The sequence below is a fragment of the Puma concolor genome, chromosome E4 (genome assembly GCF_028749965.1).
Source record: "Puma concolor isolate L17-30 chromosome E4, mPumCon1.1.hap2, whole genome shotgun sequence".
NCBI lineage: Eukaryota > Metazoa > Chordata > Mammalia > Carnivora > Felidae > Puma > Puma concolor.
Window position 1 is genome coordinate 60,338,986 of NC_141683.1, and position 21,814 is coordinate 60,360,799.

The 21,814-nt window shown below is 42.9% G+C and overlaps 1 protein-coding gene across 2 annotated transcripts in view; it reads right to left on the reverse strand.

Moving 5' to 3' along the window:
- The window catches only part of POU2F1 (POU class 2 homeobox 1), a 182,551-nt gene extending 161,634 nt beyond the window's left edge, over window positions 1-20,917 (reverse strand). The window contains exon 1 of one of the 2 annotated variants that reach the window (XM_086693451.1): window positions 20,801-20,917. In XM_086693451.1, coding sequence (XP_086549577.1) covers window positions 20,801-20,861 — 61 coding nt within the window. In that variant the 5' untranslated portion in view covers window positions 20,862-20,917. The remainder of the gene's footprint in view (window positions 1-20,800) is intronic. The other variant, XM_086693452.1, reaches the window with a different exon arrangement.
- Between the last annotated feature and the right edge of the window lie 897 nt (window positions 20,918-21,814).

Below are 21,814 nucleotides of genomic sequence, written 5' to 3' on the forward strand. Positions count from 1 at the left end.
CGGCTGAGCATCTGACTTCGGCTCAGGTCATGATCTCAGGGTCCGTGAGTTCTAGCCCCGCATCCAACTCTTTGCCGATAGCTGAGAGCCTGGAGCTGGCTGCTGATTCAGTGTCTCCCTCTCTCTCTGCCCCTCCCCTGTTCATACTGTGTCTCTCTCTCCTCGCCCCCTCTCTCTCTCTCAAAATTAAATATTAAAAAAATAAATTTAAATAAATTAAAAAAAAGAAAAAGTTAATTCTTTCATATAGGCTAATATTTCCTCCCACAATATTGTATGACTCCATTATATCTGTAGATTCTTTTCGCAGATAGAACCTTCCATATTTACACTCTGAAATCTATCTTTTCCTCTTATGAGTTGTGTGTCGTGTCAAAAGGCTTTCCATCCCTAATATTAAATTAAAATTATCCCTACTTTTGTCCCAGTACTTTTCCAAGTTTTCTTTTAAACATTCAAATCTTTAATCCCTCCAGAACTCATTTTTGTGTACGGCATAAAGTATAACTCTGACACACAATTTCTTTTTTCAGACAGCCAACTGTCCTAATACCACCTGGTCCCTCTACCTAATGTCAAGTTCAATCATGTCAGGCTCCTAAATTCTGGTTTAATGCTGACAGGAAACTTTCATGTCTGCATTAAAGTGATCACTTTTCAAAGCATATTGTTTCAAGGGGCTACGTATTCCGCTTCTAGCATTCCCAGCACCTGCTAGAATGAAAATAAAAGGGAAGGCTGGGATGGGAGTATCAAATTTGACTACAATGCCAAAATATAACCATTAAGGCACCAGAGCAGTTTATCATGCATGTGTACACCTGCCGTATGCATTAAAATGACCACTTGAACTGCTGCCTATGGACAGCACTTTTATTTACATTTTTTTACTCTCGCAGGGCAGTGAAAACTATGAAGATAAACATATTTATCGTATCTGAGAGTGAACTATGTCTTAACAGCATGGCAAACAAGAACAACATGGGAGTGGAGACTCACAGACAATCCAAATACCAAATATCAATCTTCTCCCTTATTTATAACACCTTTTAAGCAGACCGTTCAACCGAGTTTTCTTTGCCAGTGGCAAACAATGTTCTTAGAGGACAGTGCCTGGATTAAGAACAGGAAAGGGAAGCCTGGAAAACAAAAATTTTCAGGATGTGCTTAGCACTGCTCAGGACAAAATATACCTTAGCCAGCAGGAATTATGACCATTATCATAATTAATTAATTTCCTTGGCCTTGACCAAGAGTCATTAAGCAACTCTTCTGATTATAATTTGGCTTCTCCTAAAGCAAGATTACGTCCTGCTGAATGGCCGGCAATTCCAGTCCACTGTGCAACTACACTTCCCATGATGGGTTAACACAAACAAGCGTTGTTTCTATTCCTGTCAATCCCGTATTTGGTTAGCAAGAGTCAGTTCCCTTGAACTCCATTACCTGCCAGTATGATAGCACAATCGAGTTTCTGAGAAGCAGGCCTGCCAAGGAGCCTGACGTTGAGGGGCCGCCAGAAGGGCCGCCTAGTCTTCCTGAACAGGGCCATCTTCTCCACTTTCAAAAGTACCAACGAAGAGAATGGCAAAGCCAGTGCAGCCCATATGTATTCCAAAAAGACTTCTTACTGCCAGGAATTCTGTACTTATGTGAGCACAGATAGATCTCCTTCCTCAACAAAAAGTTGAGAGAGTAGATATGAAAGACTGGCCAAGGATATGCACTCTATTCCAAAATCTCTTCCTCTTCTAGCTCAGATTGTTTTGAATCATCCACCACCTAATGCCTTTATTGGAGGTACTCTGGCTGATGTGTTTGGCCTACAGAAGGGCATCATGAAGTCTGCTGGTGCATCCATAGTAGGCTACTAACTAGGAGCCCACTGCTCCTTCTGTTTCATGGGGTCCTGTTCAAAGAGAGCCTCAAAGGAGAACTTTCCTTCTGATCTTAGGGTCAAGGAATTGTGCTGTTCTTAAAACAAAAGTGTGTTTGCTTTTAAATGTCATGGACATAAACTGACTAGGTTTCTTTCTTTGCACCATCTAATAGGAAGCTTAGAGAAATACTTGTGCTCCACTGAAAGGAAATATTAGATTTTTATATTAGGCCTCTGATTTTATTTTATATCTGTATTTTGCATTTCTTACTAGTTTATGAATCTTTATAAACCACCTTAAATTTGGGAGGAGGGGATCAAAAGAAACAAACGGATAGTCTGCATTAATGCATCGTAAGAAATTTTTTTTTTTTTTAATTTAAGGCGTCAGGAAAAATAAAGTCACATGAGAAGTCAAGGAAAAGGAAGGATTTAAAGAATAGAATATATGGATTGAAAGAATAAAAATCTGGGGCGCCTGGGTGGCGCAGTCAGTTAAGCGTCCCACTTCAGCTCAGGTCACGATCTCGTGGTCCGTGAGTTCGAGCCCCGCGTCGGGCTCTGGGCTGATGGCTCAGAGCCTGGAGCCTGTTTCTGATTCTGTGTCTCCCTCTCTCTCTGCTCCTCACCTGCTCATGCTCGGTCTCTCTCTGTCTCAAAAATAAATAAACGTTAAAAAAAAAAAAAAAAAGAATAAAAATCTTAATTAACTAGGGAAAGAAGGAAGGGAAATTAACATGAAAAGAGGTACAGAGAAAAGATTAGAGAATATCCCAAAGAATTTATATAAATTAAACGAATGGCAGTAAAAAATGAGTGTAAACTTAATCAAGTGTACTGTATGGTTAAGGATATATATGATGCTTAGAAATATGTATTATTCCACAGGCATCACTCAACACAGTAAAAACAACACAGTTACAGTGGATAAAGAAAACATTAAACTGCTTGATAAAAATGGTCAAAAGGTACTACCTGGAAAAACACACATACAGATTGTTACTGTAAGCTATGTCTTATATGAGCTCTCCCCCCCTCCTCCAACTATTAGGAAAAACCCTATGCATCGCAACCATCTGAGTCCACTGACGTCTCAGCTTTATTAATAACCCAGCACAGTCTAGGTAGTTTAAACTCCCCAACAAGCTTGATCAAGTTTTTGCCAGGTAACCTCTCTCCTTCAAGGCTGCTGTCATCACGCCCAGCCACTAAGAGACTTTACAATGCGTCACTGCTGTATGTCAACCCGGCTTCATACAGAACACTGTTGAGCCATCTCCACTCAGAAGTTAAATTATTTTTCCCTATTGTCAGCTTCCTTGTATTTCTTTTTCCCCATGCCCCAGAGAACCCCAAGTTTGCCAGAAGGTTAGACCCCAGTTCAATTTAGCACTGAAAAGATTTTAGGTTGGGTCCCATCAAGTACATCAAGTCTAAATAAACTCCTAGACTGCCCAAATGGCATTATCTTTCCATTCCTCCTTTACCCTCCCCCTCCCAAATATCTGATCAAAAAATTAAAATGCCTTAAGAGCACACAGTTAAGAAAATTATGCTCTCTAGTTTCCCTCTGCTGAAAGGAACATCTTATACAAGGGTAAGGTATGATTCTGCTCTCCAAGATCACAGTGCCACAGCTGACCAGTCCCTACCCAACCTCTGCAACTGTCCCCTCTCTATGTCTGAACAGCCAAAAGATGCCTAGAAATAGAAAGCATCTGACTACCAAGGTGATAAATATATCAAGCATTTATTGATTACCATGCAGAAGTCAATGAGAGATCACTTAGAATATGTAGATGTTTCTGCTTATCATTTTTATTCTTTCAAAACTGCACTATTTCTTTTAAACTATGGCTAGTCTGCATACCAGCTGGCTCCAGGTTAGTAAGATCTGGCTGTCAAGGAAGCTCTGCTAAGTGGGAGGGAAATCAGCTACAGATCCAGGGGAAGGAGGGCAAAGGCCTAACAGTCACATGGGATACTACATTAAGACAAGCACTGTGGTTCTTACAATCACAAACTCAGGACAATGCCTTGCAAATTGTAAGCATTCAATAAATATTTGCTGTGCATAAACTTGTTAAGTGAAATAGATTATTCTGTAAAGTACTACAAAGAGGCCAAGTAACTAGTCCATTGGCCCACAGCCAGTAAGTGGCAAAGCCAAGATTCCAACCAGGTTGGAGAGTCCGTGTTCCAGAGTCAGTGCTATTTTCACTTCTGTATGTGCTTCTTATGGGGAGACCAATATACCAAAGATCTCTGGAAAAGTACTCAAAGGCACAAGATAAGCATGCTAGATATCTCTGGAAAGTAAATTTTACTCAAAGTTGAATCATTTTAAGTATTTGATATATAAAACACCAATGCATTACGAAAGAGAATACAGAATCCATAAGTACTAATTTTAGATTACACGGCCATGACATTTTCTCATTTTGTAACAGCCCCAGGCTCTCTTTAAGGACACAAGTTCATCCTCCTCTTCCACTAGACGTACAGATAGCAGAAAATCTGAAAATCAAAACATCACTCCATCCATACTGGGAAGCCAAGATGGGCCCTTCCAAGCATGTGCTGGATCCGCGGAGGAGGAAGCAGTGGAGGTTTGCGCACTCCAGCGAGGGCACAGTCAGGGCAGTCAGGACAAGGTCAGGGAGCAGGGGGATGTGCTCGGGTGCTCCCGGCCCCGCCCAGCGGACAGGCCTGGGCCGCAGACCACCAGTTCCTGAGGCAGGCCAGCCCGCACGGTGTGAACCAACAAGTCTGCTCCAAGCCGTAGGGGCTGCCCTGGAGTGAGCTGGCCGCCGCCGTGCAGCTCTGAGAGTCCTCACTTCCTACTGGACTGGTGAAGATTCCACATACAAAATCTCAGGTTATCCTCACTGGTCCACTCCACAAGGCTAGGAAAAGAAATCCTGCCACCCAGTGCATCACCTAAGCAGTCCACCAGCACAGGGACATGGGAGGGCTGACACGTGCAGGTGCGAGAGCAGGAGCTAAGGCCATGAAAAGGGCCGCAAGTTCCTCTGCACTGTCGGTGGGTCTCACCTTGCAGCGTGGAGAAGAGCAACGCTCTCCAGCACCACATAATATAGGTAATGTCTGTACAATTCTTCCCTAGTAAACAATTTAGGACAGTCATATCTGCTTAAAAGTGTTCTTTGTCTGTTAAAACTAGTTGTCTACAGACTGTTGCATGAATACACTCTCAAATTATAAAAGTTCAAATGCAATAGTAGTTGAAGACTGATGGTGTTGTTTCTAAGATAACACTTTTGTCTTTGCTTTATCTTATTAGGGAATTTATGTCAGTGTTTAAAATGCTGTTTGGTGTAACAAGTGTAAAATTAATTCTATACACGCAGAAAATAAATAAATAAACACAACCTTGCTAAGCACCAAAAACACAGCAAGCAGGTGTTAAATGTCAGGGTAAAATGCAGTCCTGAATCTTACAGAGTTTAAGCTATTCTGAAAATGAGAAACAAGTTAGCCAATAATTAAAAGTGCTAAAATAGATGCTGGAATATCATCTGCAGAAACAGAGAAAAGGTCTCCAACTCTGACTCTGCAGAGTTTGGGGAAATTGGGAAGGCAGTGGGAGAGTTTTAAGAGTTCCCAGTTGGTAACCCAATCTCTTCTCTCATCCCTAAACTGCTTCTCAAAAGACATAGAGGCCTTAATTAATGAAAGACAGGGGAGGTACTCATGTAAAGACAATATGAAAGTTATACATTTGCAGGAAAACCACAAATATTCTGAAAAGGCTAGAACCAGTGCAAAACAAGAAAAAAATCATTGACATTTGAAAGATATACAGAAAAAGAAAAAAATTTAATAAGATGCTCAACATACAATAAAAATATGAAAACGATAATATATTCATAGACATTCTTTATCTATCAACAAAGCAAAAATTTAAAAGAGCTTGTGGGGAAACTGACATTATTAAGTATTATAGATAAAATACATACTGTAGATAAAAATATCGAATGGTACCTCTCCCAAGGGCAATCTGATAACATGTCCAAAATATTTAAATATGTAACTTTTTTATTCTGTCATTCTTATTCCTAAGGATTTATATTTTTAAAAAATATAACACTTTAGGGGCACCTGGCTGTCTTAGTGGGTGGGGCATGTGATTCCTGATCTCAGTATTGTCAGTTTGAGCCCCATGTTGGGTGTAGAGATTATTTAAAATCTTAAATTTTTTTTTTTTTTTAAATTGGGACACCTGGGTAGGTCATTTGGTTAAGCATCCACCTCTTGATCTCAGCTCAGGTCATCATCTCACCATTCATGAGTTTAAGCCCAGTGTTGGGCTCTATGCTGACAGCACAAAGCCTGCTTGAGATTCTGTCTCTCCCTCCCTCTGCCCCTTCCCCGCTTGCGCGCGCGCTCTCTCTCTCTCTCTCTCTCTCTCTCTTTCTCAAGATAAATAAAAACTAAAAAAATAAAATAAAATAAAAATAAAAATTCAAAAATAAAAATAAAGCACTATAGATGGGATGCTTAGATCAAAAGGGATCAAGTAAATAATTGGTCTGTCTATACAATAAAATACTGTGTCATTTGTTATTTATGCCACTAGAAGTCATTCAACTAAATAAAGTTCACAGATCTTAAAAAAAAAAAAAAAAAAGGAAAAGTAAGAGGGGGAAGTCAGCCTTGAAATTACCCAAAGGTTACTCGCACCTAGCAAATAAATAAGATTGTTTATCTTATTTACCTCAACAAATTCTAAATAGGGAGCCATGAAAAAATTTAAGCAAAGGGGATGGAGGCAAGTCACAAAACATGTACACTATGATTCCTTTTGTAAATTATGCGCACACACATGAGGGGCAGGCCCATCTGGGGAATGAGTTTGGATGTATGGATGCACATAGTCAGGGGCACATTCCAGGAAAGGGGCTCTAACTGAGCCAACATCATATCGGTCCTCACAGCAGCATGCAACTGACCAGATGAGACTGTGGCCTCACGAGCTGGCAATGGCCCTGATACCGGTCCTTACAGCATATGTAACTGACGTGATGAGACAAGATTCCAACATCATGAGCTGGCAATGGCCCTGACGCTAAAGTCTAAGTCCCTGAAATCACACCATCATTTCTTCCAGCATCACTCATTACATTAGTCTTCCCAGGCGATAGTGATGTTTACAATGTCTTTCATAACATCAGAGGACTTTCACCGATTCCATTCTAACTGACTGGTATATGAATGTGTATGTATTACTCTGCCTAAACGGCATTCGTGGCCAACTGCACGAGAAAGCACCAGGGGAGCGCGAGAGTGGCTCTCAGCAAGGTCGCGTAAAGAAAAATATTTCAGACAACTAAACAGGGTGATGCCGGGCAAGACTAAACAGAGGATACATGATTGAGAACACCAATACTACTAAATGGCTAGCTTATCAGAAACAATAATCGACAGTCATGTTTCCTCAACGGAAAGCTACAGCCCTGGTTTAGGAACAGCTTGGTCAGGGGAGCAGTAAACAAAGGCATGCTATTTGCCTGTCTACCAATTTTAAATCACAACTCATTTGAGAAACATTAAAACATTTTAGACACATGTTCATCAAAAGAATACATAACAGTGGAAGTCCTATTTCCTAGGTAGCAAACTAGGTCATGAAAAAATATAAAATAAATGATGCCCCAAATAAAAATTATCTGAATGCTAACATCTGCAAAGAGCTTCAGTTTTAAATACAATTCTTAACAGAAATCCAAAATGTTCAGGGTTCAGCCATCTATACACAGTTTCAAAATACTTCTATAGCCAACATATGGAGATACCTGAAATCTAGGTTAACATTGGATCTAGTAACCAGTTAGACGTCCATCCCTCCAAACTGCAGGATATACGGTTGGTTCTAGACCACACAATTTGGGCCTGGGTAAGCGCCTGGGAGCTGTGTGTAAGCGCACTAAGGATAAACTCAAATAACAGTTGTTAACATACTTCATCATCAAAGTGACTTGAAACAATTTAATGGTTAAAAGCATGAGAATTCTCTTAATTGCTTGCTGCCACAATCAAAACGGGTCAGAGACCCAGATGTGCCACTGAGCCTCTTTACACTGTCGTCTCACGTGAAAGAAGGGATGACAAGCACACACACCTCATGGGGCCATTGCGAAGATTAATATGAAAACGCATATAAAGATTTTGTACAGTAACTGGCACAAAGACTTGGTGAATGTTATGTATTATTGCCACTGGAAATTCATACATTTGGTAGAAGGTATGGAATCTCTTCCACAGATTTTGCCCGTGTATTGGGCCATTATAAAGGACAAAGAGCATGAAAATAGCCTCATAATTTGAAAACCATCTTCAGCTCTAGAGCTAAATCTTACTCTTTCTGGACCACCCAGACCAAACTTGAGTTCCCTGAAAGTGCTGTGTTTTCACTGGTTTCAAGAATAATGTATATACTGTTCCTTTCGCTTAGGACATCTGCAATCCTACTTCCCACTCAGCCTTGGACTGATTAACTTGCAGTCATCCTTCATGTCTCAGTGTAAACATCATTTACTCAGGGAGCCCTTCCCAAGTCCTCCTGTCCAGATTAGGTACCCCTATCTCATGCTTAAGGCCCTATCTTATTCAGAGTACTCTGGATTTCCCGTATTTTACTCAATTAAGTATGAACAGTGTTATCTAATGTATGACTTGCCCAGCAGATTATAAACTTTGAAGGCAAAAACTCTGTCTCACTATTCTATCTCCAATGTTGTATACGTGGCAAGGAATAAAACAAGCTCTATAAATATTTACTGAATTAAATGAATGCAGAAGGACCAGTCAGGTTGGTTAATTATAATCCAGTTCATGCTCACATTGAGAACTAGTACAGTTCCTGATAAGCTTACTGTCTTTGTTCATTCACATTCTAGTAAGATGTTTCCAGTTTAAAATCCCAATGCTACCTTTCTGGACTACCCATCTCACGTGATTTAGCTCTGTTGCTAAGATAGGATCAAACCTATCATGCTTTATATTCTTAATAAATTTATTAAAATAGTATTCAGATGAAAGCCAAGCTACTCAAAGTATCTGTGTTTACTGGCCTTCATCCAAAAGATAGTACTGAAGAATTCCACAGCTTAAAAAGAAAAAAAAAAGTATGAAAACAATCCACAATTCATCAGTGAGAATCCTATGGGCTAGAAAAGTTAAGTCATTTGTTCAACATCAGAAAGCTATACAGTGCTGGGCGCCTGGGTGGCTCAGTCAGTTAAGTGTCTGGCTTCGGCTCAGGTCATGATCTCATGACTTGTGGGTTTGAGCCCCGTGTCAGGCTCTGTGCTGACAGCTTAGAGCATGGAGCCTGCTTTGGATTCTAGCTCCCTCTCTGCCTCTCCCCCACTCATGCTCTATCTGTCTCTCTCTCTCTCAAAAATAAATAAACATGAAGGAAGGAAGGAAGGAAGGAAGGAAGGAAGGAAGGAAGGAAGGAAGGAAGGAAGGAAGGAAGCTACACAGTGCTACAGACGGAATAAGGATCCAGGTTTCCTAGTTCTATTGATCTTTCCACTACAGAGACTTTTTTTTGTACATTGAGAACCGCTGTTCAAGATAGTGTAAGCAATGGTCTTGAAATGCAACTATCCTTATTTAAATTGTCCTAATCATTCAATGCTACTGAATCATTTGTAAAGCTTTTTTAAACTATGCATGCCCATACCTCTAGTGTATTAGAAACTCTGGAGGTAAGGCCTAGGCCTCTGCATGTTGAGAGTCCCAGGGATGAGTCTTATCCCAGCAAAGATTGAGAACCCCTAATTTAATCAATTAAACATTATCTGCTAAATGTGCGCTCCGTCCCTAGGAGAGTGTTCTTGATCTCAAGGCTCTTGGAGACAAGGTTTACTTACATAACTCAATTAGAGAAGAAAATAAGACTGTGTATAATGAAGTGCTGAATTAGCTAAATGAACACAAATTAAGAGCTAACCTCAGAGAAACTAGGACAGTAGCACAGGCTTGAGAGATCAGCTATTTCAGGAGCTAGGGCCTTTATGATAAACAAGGACAACAGCTTTCAAACCGTGTGCTGAGCAGGAGTCCTTCAGGATCCTGTGAAAGCGCCTTGAGGGCCACCATGGGAAACAGGGGATGCTTTTCCTACCTCTGACACCCATTTCAATCAGAATTGCTCCACTCTCACCTTTTATATAATAAGCTTCTGCCTAAAATTCATTACAAAAAACTCCAACGGCTTTTAAAAGTGTGAAAACTCTTTTATTTACAGATATGTAGAAAAAGGAAAAAAGTCAGTGGTGAAGTAACTTGTCCCCAAGTCACAAAGCTAATCAGCGATCCAGAACCCAGGTCTCTCACTCACTGTACCACATCACATACCCTGACATTCCAAAGGGATGTCAGTGTGAGCACAGGTTCTGACAGAGCATCCCAAGTGCCAGCCTGACCAAAACGGTGGGCTTACTTTCAAACTGGGATGGGGTTGTGCAGCAGGATGGGGAGGGGGTAGGAGGGGGTGGGGAGGGAAGGATGAAGAGAGCCCAAAGCACCAGAATAAAATACAGCCACCCTCCTTGAACAGCTCTTCAACACAAAGTTTTAGGTAGATTTTTTTTTTATCGTTTTAATAAACTTTTTAAAGTTTACTTGAGAGAGAGAGAGAGAGAGAGAGAGAGAGCACATGCACGTGCACAAGCGAGGAAGGAGCAGAGAGAGAGAGGGAGAGAGACAGAATCCCAAGGAGGCTCTGCACTGGCAGCGCAGAGCCCGACGAGGGGCTTGAACTCACAAACTGTGAGATCATGACCTGAGCCGAAATCAAGAGCTGGACGCTCAACCGACTGAGCCACCCAGGTGCCCCTATTTTATTTTTTACATGTTTATTTATTTTTGAAAGAGAGAGAGAGAGAGAGAGAGAGAGAGAGAGAGAGAACGCGCGCGGGCGCGCTCATGCACATGATTGGGGAAGGAGCAGAGAAAGAGGGAGACAGGCCGAAGCAGGCCCCGTGACACCAGCTCAAAGCCTAGCTTGGGGCTCAAACCCACGAAACATGCAATCATGACCTGAGCCAAAGTCGTAGGCAACTGAGCCACCCAGGGGCCCCTAGGTAATTTTTTTTTTTTTTTTTTTTTTTTTTTTAATTAAAACCTGGGGTGCCTGAGTGGCTCAATCAGTTAAGCATCTGACTTCGGCTCAGGTCATGATCTCACAGTTCATGGGTTCGAGCCCCGCATCGGGCTCTGCTTCGGATTCCGTGTCTCCCTCTCTCTCTGCCCCGCCTCTGCTCGCACTCTGTGTGTGTGTGTGTGTGTGTGTGTCTCTCTCTCTCTCTCTCTCTCTCAAAAGTAAATAATAAACATTAAAAAAATTAAAACCTGATAAAAGAAACACTGTGTTTGTGGTGGGCTGATACGGGTGGAACTGTTGAATCATGCTCTGTAAGGAAGGAGTGGGAGATAAGAATGCATAGGCAGGGATGGGGGCCAGATTAACAAGAGAACCTTCAAAGTTTCTGTCTGCTACAATGCAACACCTCCATGGGAAAGCTGTCAGAAGAGCACCAGTGGAGTGCATTCCCTCTCCCAAGGCGCTGGCCGCACACGGAAGTGTATAACCTGAAGTACAATGGCCCACAGAATCAATCTAAAGCTTCTCTACAGCAGCACCAGTAATAAAATTGCTGATTTTACTGTTGTGCTCATGTAAGAAAAACTATTATAGTGCTTAAAAAATTCTTCTGCTATCAATTTGTTACTCACCACGGCATCCCTCTAACACCGGTGTTATCACCATCTGATTGTTGAAAGAAACAACCACAGAAGTCAGTAGCAAAGTCAAAATGAGAGGTCTAGGATTTACAATGCTCAGACTCAGTGCTCAGTCCACACAATGGAGTGGCAGGAGCACAAATCTCAATCCTAATATTTGTACGTTTTATCACACATTTAATTCAGTAAAACTGTCTTGATTTTCACAATGAATTTATAACGCAGTAATAGCCACCAATCATGTCTCAAATGACATCTCCAAAGTTGAATTCATTGCCTAGTCTCCAAATGGCTCCCTCTTCCAACCTCCCTGCTTCTGTTTACTTGGCACTGCTCTTTATAATCTAAGCTCAAAACCTTAGCATCCCCCTTGACTCTAATTAGCTGCTAAACACTTAGAATTAAGGGCTTTGATCATGGCTAGTCCAGAACAAAAAAATTCAAAGGATCCCTACTGCCTAGCAAAAGAAATCCAGACTCCTACACCACCAGCCCAGAGCATTCAGAGCTCTCCAGAACAGAGTCAGTAACCTTCCACCGCTCCCCACTGTATAGTCTAAGCAATAACTGACCTGGAAGTCCTGCTGTTCCCCAAACACACTTTGTGCTTCCTGAGCACATGACTTTGGGGAAGTCACTTAATCTAGGCTTTATTTTACTCAACTATAAAGTGGGTATAATAATACTTGCCTGAAAGGGCCAACTAAGGTAATGAAAATGAGAGGGCTGCTATAAACTTTAAAGTGCTATAAAAATACAGACAGTATCATTATGTTATGGTGATGGTAATTTTATTTTATTTACACCTGCTTTGCTCCAGAAGGGATATAAAGCAGCCCACATAAAACACAAAAGAACAAGAATTTAAAGACAGAAGCTTAAATAAAAGAAATATAAAACAAAAGGTAAGGACATAAAAAGAAACTGGGAATGAGGAGGCTAAGAAAAATGCATACCATAATTGCCTTTCCCATCTTTCAGGTTAATAACTTGGTCTGAACACTGTAGTTTGATTGGAAAAGAAAACTAAGTCAATTATTAGCAGTGTCCAGAAGACTAAAAACAAACCTATTGGTGAGAAATAAAAAAGTTCCTAACATAAAGACCTGGCAAGAATTTTCCCCCAAGGTCCTTATTCTGTGTGATTAACTGGACAACATCCACAACATCCTCAACATATTTATCCTGGATTCTCTATTTTATTGCATCGTTATTAGACTGAACGCCTCTTGAGGTCAGGTGACTGTTCTTTGTTTGTATCTCCAATAGCATTTAAACCAATTAGTCGGCAAACCGAATGCCTCGATTTTTATATATTGGTTTCCATGGATACAATCTCTGCGTTCTGTTTCAAACCATCTTGTACACCACATCAATCCTAAAACATCACTTTTATCACAGGATTCCTTAAAAACCCTGCACCTAGAACAAATGCCTCATTCTTTACCTACAATCCTGAATATTTCCCCAGCAATATGCTTCTCTGTCTTCCCATTCCTAATTCTTTTTGCCTTTTTTTAAGCTCAGCTTTAAAACTCATCTTCTGCTTAAAGTCTTATCTGACTGGCAGTGATGTGGCAGAGAGACTGGGGGTGTGGGGAGGAGTCTAGAAAGTCAGAAGTCTTGGGTTCTGATGCCTAACTCAACAGTGAAGAGACTGAGGGCAAGACACTGAATCGCTGGGAGAACATTTCCTCATCTGTAAAGGCTATAGGATAGACGGTATCTACATTACCTTTCAGCTATAAAGGCTCTAGGATCCTTTGGTTCCTGCAAATTTGGACACACCCTGATATCTATCCTGGTCACGATTATCTGCTACATATTCTAACATATAATTATATTACGTACATTGTTTTTTGATTTTCCTTGCTATGGAAAGATACCAACTCCTCCATAGCATAGTCTTATATTTCCCTTGTTATCCCCAAAAACAACTGACATAAGACCAGGTACACAGCAGATATATTTTGTAAACTATGAAATAAGTGTAAATAAATAAAGGACTGATTATAATAAACTTCCTTGCTGCAGTATGAATCAGCCAAAATGACATTTCTTTCATTAAGCAGACCATTAAGATAAATGTACTCAATCAAGAAAACAGGTAAGTCACTTTTCTGTAAAAAAGTATATTCACACAGTAAGTTACAAAGCCCGTCAGTACAACTCCATTACATGTTAAACAAAAAGGAGTTAAAAGACACAACATAATATTCACTCCCAGCCATTCCTGTTTATATCTCCTATTACAAAGAGGAAACTCACTAGTCCCCCCGCAAAAAACCTACTAATTTGTATTATTTTACTGATTTAACTTTACATACTATTGTTATGATTCCAACATAAAAACCAATAAAGTCACAGAGAATTATGAAATAAACCATGTGACTGTACTTTCAAGGACTTTCAACATCACAGGTTAAGTAAAGCTACTACCAATATTCATACTGAGCTTAGTTTTGCGCTTTTCACATTGTCTTTTTTTTTTTTTTTAATAAATATTATGTATCCTTTTCTGGATGAATATCCTAGTTTCCTGGACAGTACTTTAAAAAGAAAATCTGATAAATGTAGAGGTTTGCTGATTCTTCTTTTGTTCATTACTAGTCCTGTCAGCAAATCTAGGCAACAGTGAAAACTTGAGTATTTGCTTAACTGGGGAAAAAAAAAACAAAAAAAACAAAAAAAACCCCCAAAAACATGACACAAAGGAGCTATATCAGCAACTAAGTATAAACAACATAACCTAGCAATGCTCAATAACACCCTATAGTAAAAACACACAGAACTCTATAAACTACATGCATAATATGTAAAGAGCTTCTTTAAATCAGAGGATCTGAAACTCAAGACAATTCTCATATTCCAAATTCTAAATATATTGTAAATGGATCAGTCACAGGCAATGGCTCCACTCATGCCATTTTTTTTTCCCCACTGCTATTACTGCTGAAAGAGTTTATAAGGGCTCACGGCCAGTTTAGAACATGGAAATATTTCAGTACAAAATAAAACAGATTTACTCCTAAGAAGAAATATAAGGAGGGAGGCTGGGAAGATGGTGGAGTGGGAGGGCCATAAGACTGCCTCTTCCCATGGATACGATAAGATAACACTCACATCAGTGTAAATAACTTAAGAAGAAATATAAACCTGAAAAGTTATTATCTTTATTCACAAAATGTCAATATTGCACAAAAAATGTTCAGCAAAAGATGGGCAAGGAAACTGCTATTCTCTACAATCTGTAGTTATTACCTCTTTCGTCCCTGATTCTCCTCAAAAAGATATTTACCTTATTTAAGCAATCCAATAAAAGAATTAAGCAAAATCCCTGCCCAAAGAGTTTCCTAAAAAAAGAAGGAAAGCATTCAGAAGGGGTACAGAAACTCCAGTAAGACAGATGTATGACAATCAAATGCACATTCTGACGCCTAATACTGGATTTCCTTGAAAAAATAAATAATAAGCATGTTTGCTCAAGCATTTAAATTTAATATTAAAAAAAGGCAACAGAAACAAGAACCTAAGTAACCCAAAAGGAGCATGTTGCGTTACTTATTCCATTCTGTAAACAATAATTATTTAAATAGTTTTAAACCCAATCACTTCCACTGGGAAAACACATCCCTGCTTAAAATTGCACTTCACAGTATTTACTAATCACAAAAACTGTGTAACTGAACAAGCACTGTTGCATAAAAACAAGTTAATGATAGCCATATACCAGTATTTTAAAATATAATTGGTTTTAGGGGCGCCTGGGTGGCTCAGTCAGTTACGCGTCAGACTCTCGGTTTCGGCTCAGGTCGTGATCTCACAGTTCGAGAATTCAGGCCCCGCGTAGGGCTCTGCGTTGACAGTTTGGAGCCTGGTTGGGATTTATCTCTCCCTCTCTCTGCCCCTCCCCAGCATGCTCACTCTGTCTCTCAAAAATAAACATGAAAAAATTAAAAAAAAATATTTTAATAGTGCTCAAAAAACTAATATACAAAGAGTAGAGCTGTGTGTTTACAATGTAAAAAAACAAACAAAAATAACCGTTAATAATGAGGCAATCACCACTACATAATATTATAGTCTTCCTAGTACAAAGGAAACATGTTCATGAAAGTGAGTGACCAATGTTAAAAACAACTTAAACACAAAGAGATACAACCAAATATCCAAGATCAAATAATATAGATTCAAGAAACTTCAAATATTTCATTTTTAATGCCAACCACTCATGAAAGATAACATTCAAATTTCCAGGTCTGTCATTCTTTTTTTAAGCTTTGGGGAAAGGCTAGGATATTACATGACTTAGTTACCTCATTTATATTACAAGCTTTTTAAAGTTAATTTACTTATTTTGAGAGAGAACAAGCATGTGAGGAGCGGGAGGCGAGGGGACAGAGGATCCAAAGCAGGCTCTGTGGTGACAGCAGAGCCCAATGTGGTGCTCAAACTCATGAACCATGAGATCATGACCCGAGGAAAGTCGTGCACTCAACCAACAGAGCCGCCCAGGCACCCCTCCGGTTCTGCCATTTTAGAAGCACCTGCCTAAGACAGTCAAGGCTCCTTTAAACATCTTTGGTGGCTTGGTAAGAGCGACTTAACATTCTGAGCCCTAAATTGATTCTGAAATCCGATGACCAGATGAATAACAGATTAACAATTACTTCAATCTAGGCAGCAATAAAACACATTTTATTTCTTCTGCTTTCTGCTGCTTATCGGTGCAGAGAATAGTAAATAAAAAATATGGCAGAATACTATTCACTGTACACCTGAATAATAGTCACTCTTTTTCCTTGATTCCTGGGAGTTTTGACAATGACAAAATGAAAGGAGTTAAAAATTAGTTTGGAAAAGATGTTTAAAATTACAGTAATAGCTTGGAAGCAGAACGGTCCTTTCAAATATTAAAAACATTTGGTCAGCTGTCACATGAATTTTCAAGACCTAAACTCAAAAGTACCATTATAATTAGTAGGTGGGGCAAGTTAAGAAAGGGACAATGGGTCTTCTGAAAACTTGTGAGTAGCCTGCCAGATGGGTACACAAGGAGATGGGCAGGTTATAAACTAAGGCTCAAAAATAATCTAAAATACTCTATCAAGCTTGGAAGAGTTAGGGATAAAGCACAGCATCCTACCACATTCCTAAGGCATTTTAATCAGCACCGTAAGATACACTAGTTAAAATTATGATGAAAAATGTCTAAAAGGAAAACCTTCTATGTCAAAAATCTTAGGTGGAATCACTACCTCACAATGTAGTAATTTTAAAAATCACTAATCAATCAAAATACATACATTTCTCCAGACTAAGACAAATCCAAAAAGAATTCTGAATTATTTTTTAAACTGTATGCAAAGCACATGCTTTCTTATAAGTATCTACCTTATTTTTAAACACTGTAATTTCAGTTTTTAAAGAATGTATAGTGCTCATTCTCTTCAATTTCACTTTACTCATTAAAATAGGTACCAAGGCCAGGGGCGCCTGGGTGGCTCAGTCGGTTAAGCATAGGACTTCGCTCAGGTCGTGATCTCATGGTCTGGGAGTTGGAGCCCTGACAGCTCAGAGCCTGGAGCCTGCTTCAGATTCTGTCTCCCTCTCTCTCTCTCTCTCTCTGCTCCCCACCCCTGCTCACGCTCTGTCTCTCTCTCTCTCTCTCTCAAAAACTAAAAGATTAAAAAAAATTCTTTTTAATAGGTACTAAGGCCAATGATCTCTCTTTCTTTAGCCTGGCACCTTCTTATTAGAGTCGGGGAGGTCACAAAGAACCTCTCTAAAATAAACATATTGATCACTTCCAATCATTGGAATCAAAGTAAGTACATTGATTGTACTTACTTAAAACCCATAGTCTCCATCTGAGAACCTGAGGAAACGAATTTTTACAATAGCATGGAATGCCAACCAAAATGCCAGTTAACAATACTCATCCTTTTCTCTATTAAAACAATTCTAACGGTGGAATTTTGTTTATAAAATTCAGCATACATTTTATCATCCTGGAGAAAATATCTGCAGCCTCAGTAGTGGTTAAATTGCAGCTATAAAGGAAATTGTCCTGAGATAAATGGTTTCCCTATGAGAAGGTTTCACTGCTACACTTCACCTCAGGACAATAAATCAAATTAACTGCACCTTGTCCTCTGTCCAATGACATCATCAGTTTGACCACATCTTGGGAATCGGGTGCAAAAACATATGCTATTTAAGGCATGAAATCATATTACTGCCTTTTGTCCATTCGACCTCATGCTTCAGGTCTCTAAAGCAGTCAGTCACCTGAACATTCACATGAAAGCTACAGATCCCCCCCCCATCCCCCAGCTGCATTCGGGCCGGCCTACTGGATGTGAAAGAGGAAAAATGATGAGAACTGGTTATTTGAAATTGGCTTGCTTTTAGCCCACCAAATCTACAATTTTGTTACAAATTAAACTGAAGACTAATGTCTCCCAAAATATGTACCTAGCAACTGACCGTAAATAAAGTGCCTTATAATTTCAGAGGTTTAACACATCAGAGCTAAATAACACTTCTCTGGTACTTTACTAGCAGGGGTAAAAAAAAAAAACCACCAATGAGAAGCAACTCTATGTTCTTATAAAACACACTAAAACTGGATAGAATGAAAAGGGGAAAAAAAGCTTTACTAAGAGAAAAACCAAAAATGAAAATTATTGTTTCCTCTAAACAACAGAAGTTAGCCTGACTTTCACAGACCAATTGTCCTGATTCTACATAAAACATAAAATCAATTCTGACAACTTAAAGAGGGGTGGGTGTGCTGGGAAGAGAATAAGTTCCAAGATCAGGGTAGACACAATGACTATGTTTATTCTGCTATGTTCACTCATTTAACCGTAACACAAACCGCTCAAAGAAAACCTAACCCGTCTCTGTTTTTAGGAGTGCTCCCATTAAAATATGCAAACCTTGACAGGGACAGCACAAAATTAATATCAGCCCTATCTTAAATTAGAATGAAGAAGTTGAAAAGGAAACGCTGCCCTGAGACATTCTGAAAGTGCTGTTAATTGGAATTTCTAAAACACTTAACTATTCTACAACTCCTAGGGAAAAACAACAACAACACACAACTATAGGTTTTACAAGTAGTGCAGACCTTTACAAAGCCGGAAAGTGTTCAACTTGGAGGTGGAAGCCAAGGGGCAGGGGAGGGCTATCACTAAAGTAAAGTGACTTACTTGTATTAAGTCAAAATAGGTTTCACTCGTCCCTGAAAATGAGAAGATTTTTTTTCCCTTAGGCCTAATATTACTGCAAACTATGAGAAAATCTTTTTAGGAGAAAACAAAACACGACGGAGTCAGAGCTTAGCTAGGAGCTGGTTTAATGCTGGTGAAGGCCCCGGGAGGGTTTGTTTTGCCCGCGGAGGCCGGGTACGTGTGTGGAAGTTGGTGGGGGAAAGTCATTTTGGTTATTAGTAAATAAATCAAGCGGCAGAAAATGAGGCCTAGGCAACTGTCAGAGAAGCCAAGGCCTAGCTCTCCCCCTGCTCTTCCCAGCACAGCCTGGGTTTGATCTCAGAGCCCCGTGGATTGCCAAGGAAGAAAAAAAAAAAAAAGAATCATATCGAACCACAAAAGCACATGGGGCGAATGTAAAATATAAACACGGCGTTGGGCTGTGAGTGGCTGTTATTAAAGGTCTGAATTACTAAACATGAGAGGCGGGGAAAGCCGGGCGGCCATTTCAATAATATAAACCTCCCCGAATTAGACATTATTCAAATGAGAGAGGTTCGGCTAAGCAGACAGTAGAGAGGACCCAGCACCCAGCAAGAAACCAACACCACAGAACCGAGGAGGGGGATCCCCGCCCCTACCTAACTCCCAACAGGAGAGGGGAAATCGAGAATATTATCAACTTGTCAGGCCGGCCGGTTGTGGGGCAGGGGCAGGAGGGCAGCCTTTACATCCGAGTTCTTGAGAGGCCTCCGGGTGCTTCTGGGGCCTGGGAGCAAGAGGGCCCCGAGGGCCCCCGGCCCCGTGGGTCCGGGTCAGCGCAGAGGGGCGGGGGAGCGGGGAGGGGCAGGGGAGAGGAAGATGAGACCACGCCAGGCACCTCCGACCCAACTCCCGGGGGGAAAGCACGGCCCACCGGAGACTGGGAGCTTTTCCAGCACCCAGGGGACTGCTGACCGATGGTCTGGAGCACATGGGGCTGCCCCGGAGGACATCCCCCTCCGAGGGGAACTTCCCACGAGGGCCGCCTTTCAACCCTGTCCGCCCCGGAGGGGGCGAAACGGACCCCTGCGCGGGCTCCCCACCCCCGCCGCCCCGAGGCCACCTCGCAGCGCCCGCGACCGCTCACCCCTACCCACCTAGAGCGCGGGCCTGGCTCAGGTCAGGCCGCCACACCGGGGACAAGCGGGGCGCGGCCGAGGTGCCCGGGGCCGTGACCCCCCGGCTCAGCCCCGCTCGGACCCCGGTGAAGCGGCGGGGCGCGGGCGCCGGCGGGGCGCTCTCCCCGGGCGCACCCCCGGCCGCCCTCCGGGCCGCCCGCCCCCCCGCCTGGGCCCACTACCGGCGGGGGGACGCGTGTGGCTGTCCGGCCGCCGGGGTCCGCTCCGGCCCCGCCGCCTCCCCGGCATTGTGCTCGCCGCCACCTCCATCCCCCTCCACGCCCCCCCCCACCCCGCGCCCGCCCGGCCCGGGTCGCCCGCCCGCGCCCCGTCGGCCCAGTGGCTATGAATATGTAAAATGTCTTTATTGTCCTCTCTCTCTGCCCCGGCCCCGCGGCCCCGCCGCGGACCCGCTCGGGTTCGGGCACGGCGGCGAGGAGGCGGCGGCGGCGGCCGGCGGAGGAGGAGGGCCGGTGCCGGCGGGCGGGCGAGCGGCGGCGGCGGCGGCGGGGTGGGCCAGGGGCAGGAGGAGGGCGGTGGATCGCAGCCCCCTTTGCCCCTTGTCTTCCCCCTCCGCCTGGCCGCTCCGAGCCTCTTTCCCCCTCCGCTCGGCGCCCGGCGGGGGCTCCGTGCTCCCCGGCCCCCCATCTCCCCGCCGTTAATTATAATAATCCTGAGTACTAATAAATTATGCTAAGTCGCGGGGGGGGGCAGCGGGAGCCGGGGTTGAGTATGAATATGAATATGTAAAATGCTGTAATGATTACCTGCTGCTGCTGCCGCCGCGGCTGAACTCTCATCTTGACTCGCTGCTCCTCCGTCCGCCATTTTGAATATTTTAACCAAAATCGCCCGGTCGATAAACCCTCCCTCGCTCCGGCTCCCCTCCCCCCTCCCGCCCTCCGTGCCTCCTCCCTCCTCTCCGCCCCCTCCCGCTCCTTCCTCTCCCCGGGCTCGCGCCAGGGGGCGCGCGAGGCCGTCCCCTCGGAGGAGCCCCACCCCTTCGGGCCCTGTGCGCACGCGCCCGCTGCCTGCCGTGGCTCCTCTCTAGCTAAAGCGCCCTCAACCTGCCAGTCACCCCTTCGCTGCATTTTTTTTTTTTTTTCCTCTCGGCTCTGCACATGCGCGACTTTCTCCACGCGCCTGAAATGCAGGCGGCGCATGCGTTACCTCTCGGCTCCTTGAAGCGTAACCTGTGTAGTACGTTGAGTGCTCGTCCCTTCTGATAATCCTCCCTTTCCTCCCGCCTCACTGCCCTCCCGGCTTTGCTCCGACGTCCCCCAATGGCCAGTGGCATACTAAAAGGGCAAGGGACACGGCAGCCAAGAGCTTGGAAACGCGTGGAGTACCCGTGGGCGGACCAGCGCCGGCGTCCCCGCCGCTGCGCACTTTTTAAGGCTTTCCGCGCAGTTGAACCGCTGACAACAAAGGAGGGGCAGCTCCCCTGCTAGGTAATTTCCGGCCCGGTGGGCAGGTAGGGGCGGAAACGCCCGCCGCGGGGAGCCGGGCTGGAGGCACCTGCTGAGCTACGCGCGGGCGTCCCGCTTTAAATTTGAATCCTAACTAGTCCCCGCCCCCAGCTCTGCAAATGCTGGAGACCCGGCCTTGGCTAACACGAGGGGGAGTGTCTTGTGCTGGTTTTAATTAGCCCCAAATCGCTTCTACTCTACTTGTTTCTAACACCCAGCCGGCTTCTCGGGATCCGAGTGTTTAAGTCGCTAATTTCCGCCCCCTACCCTTGGTGGGGCTTTCACGTGCCTCGATCGCCGCTCACCGGATCG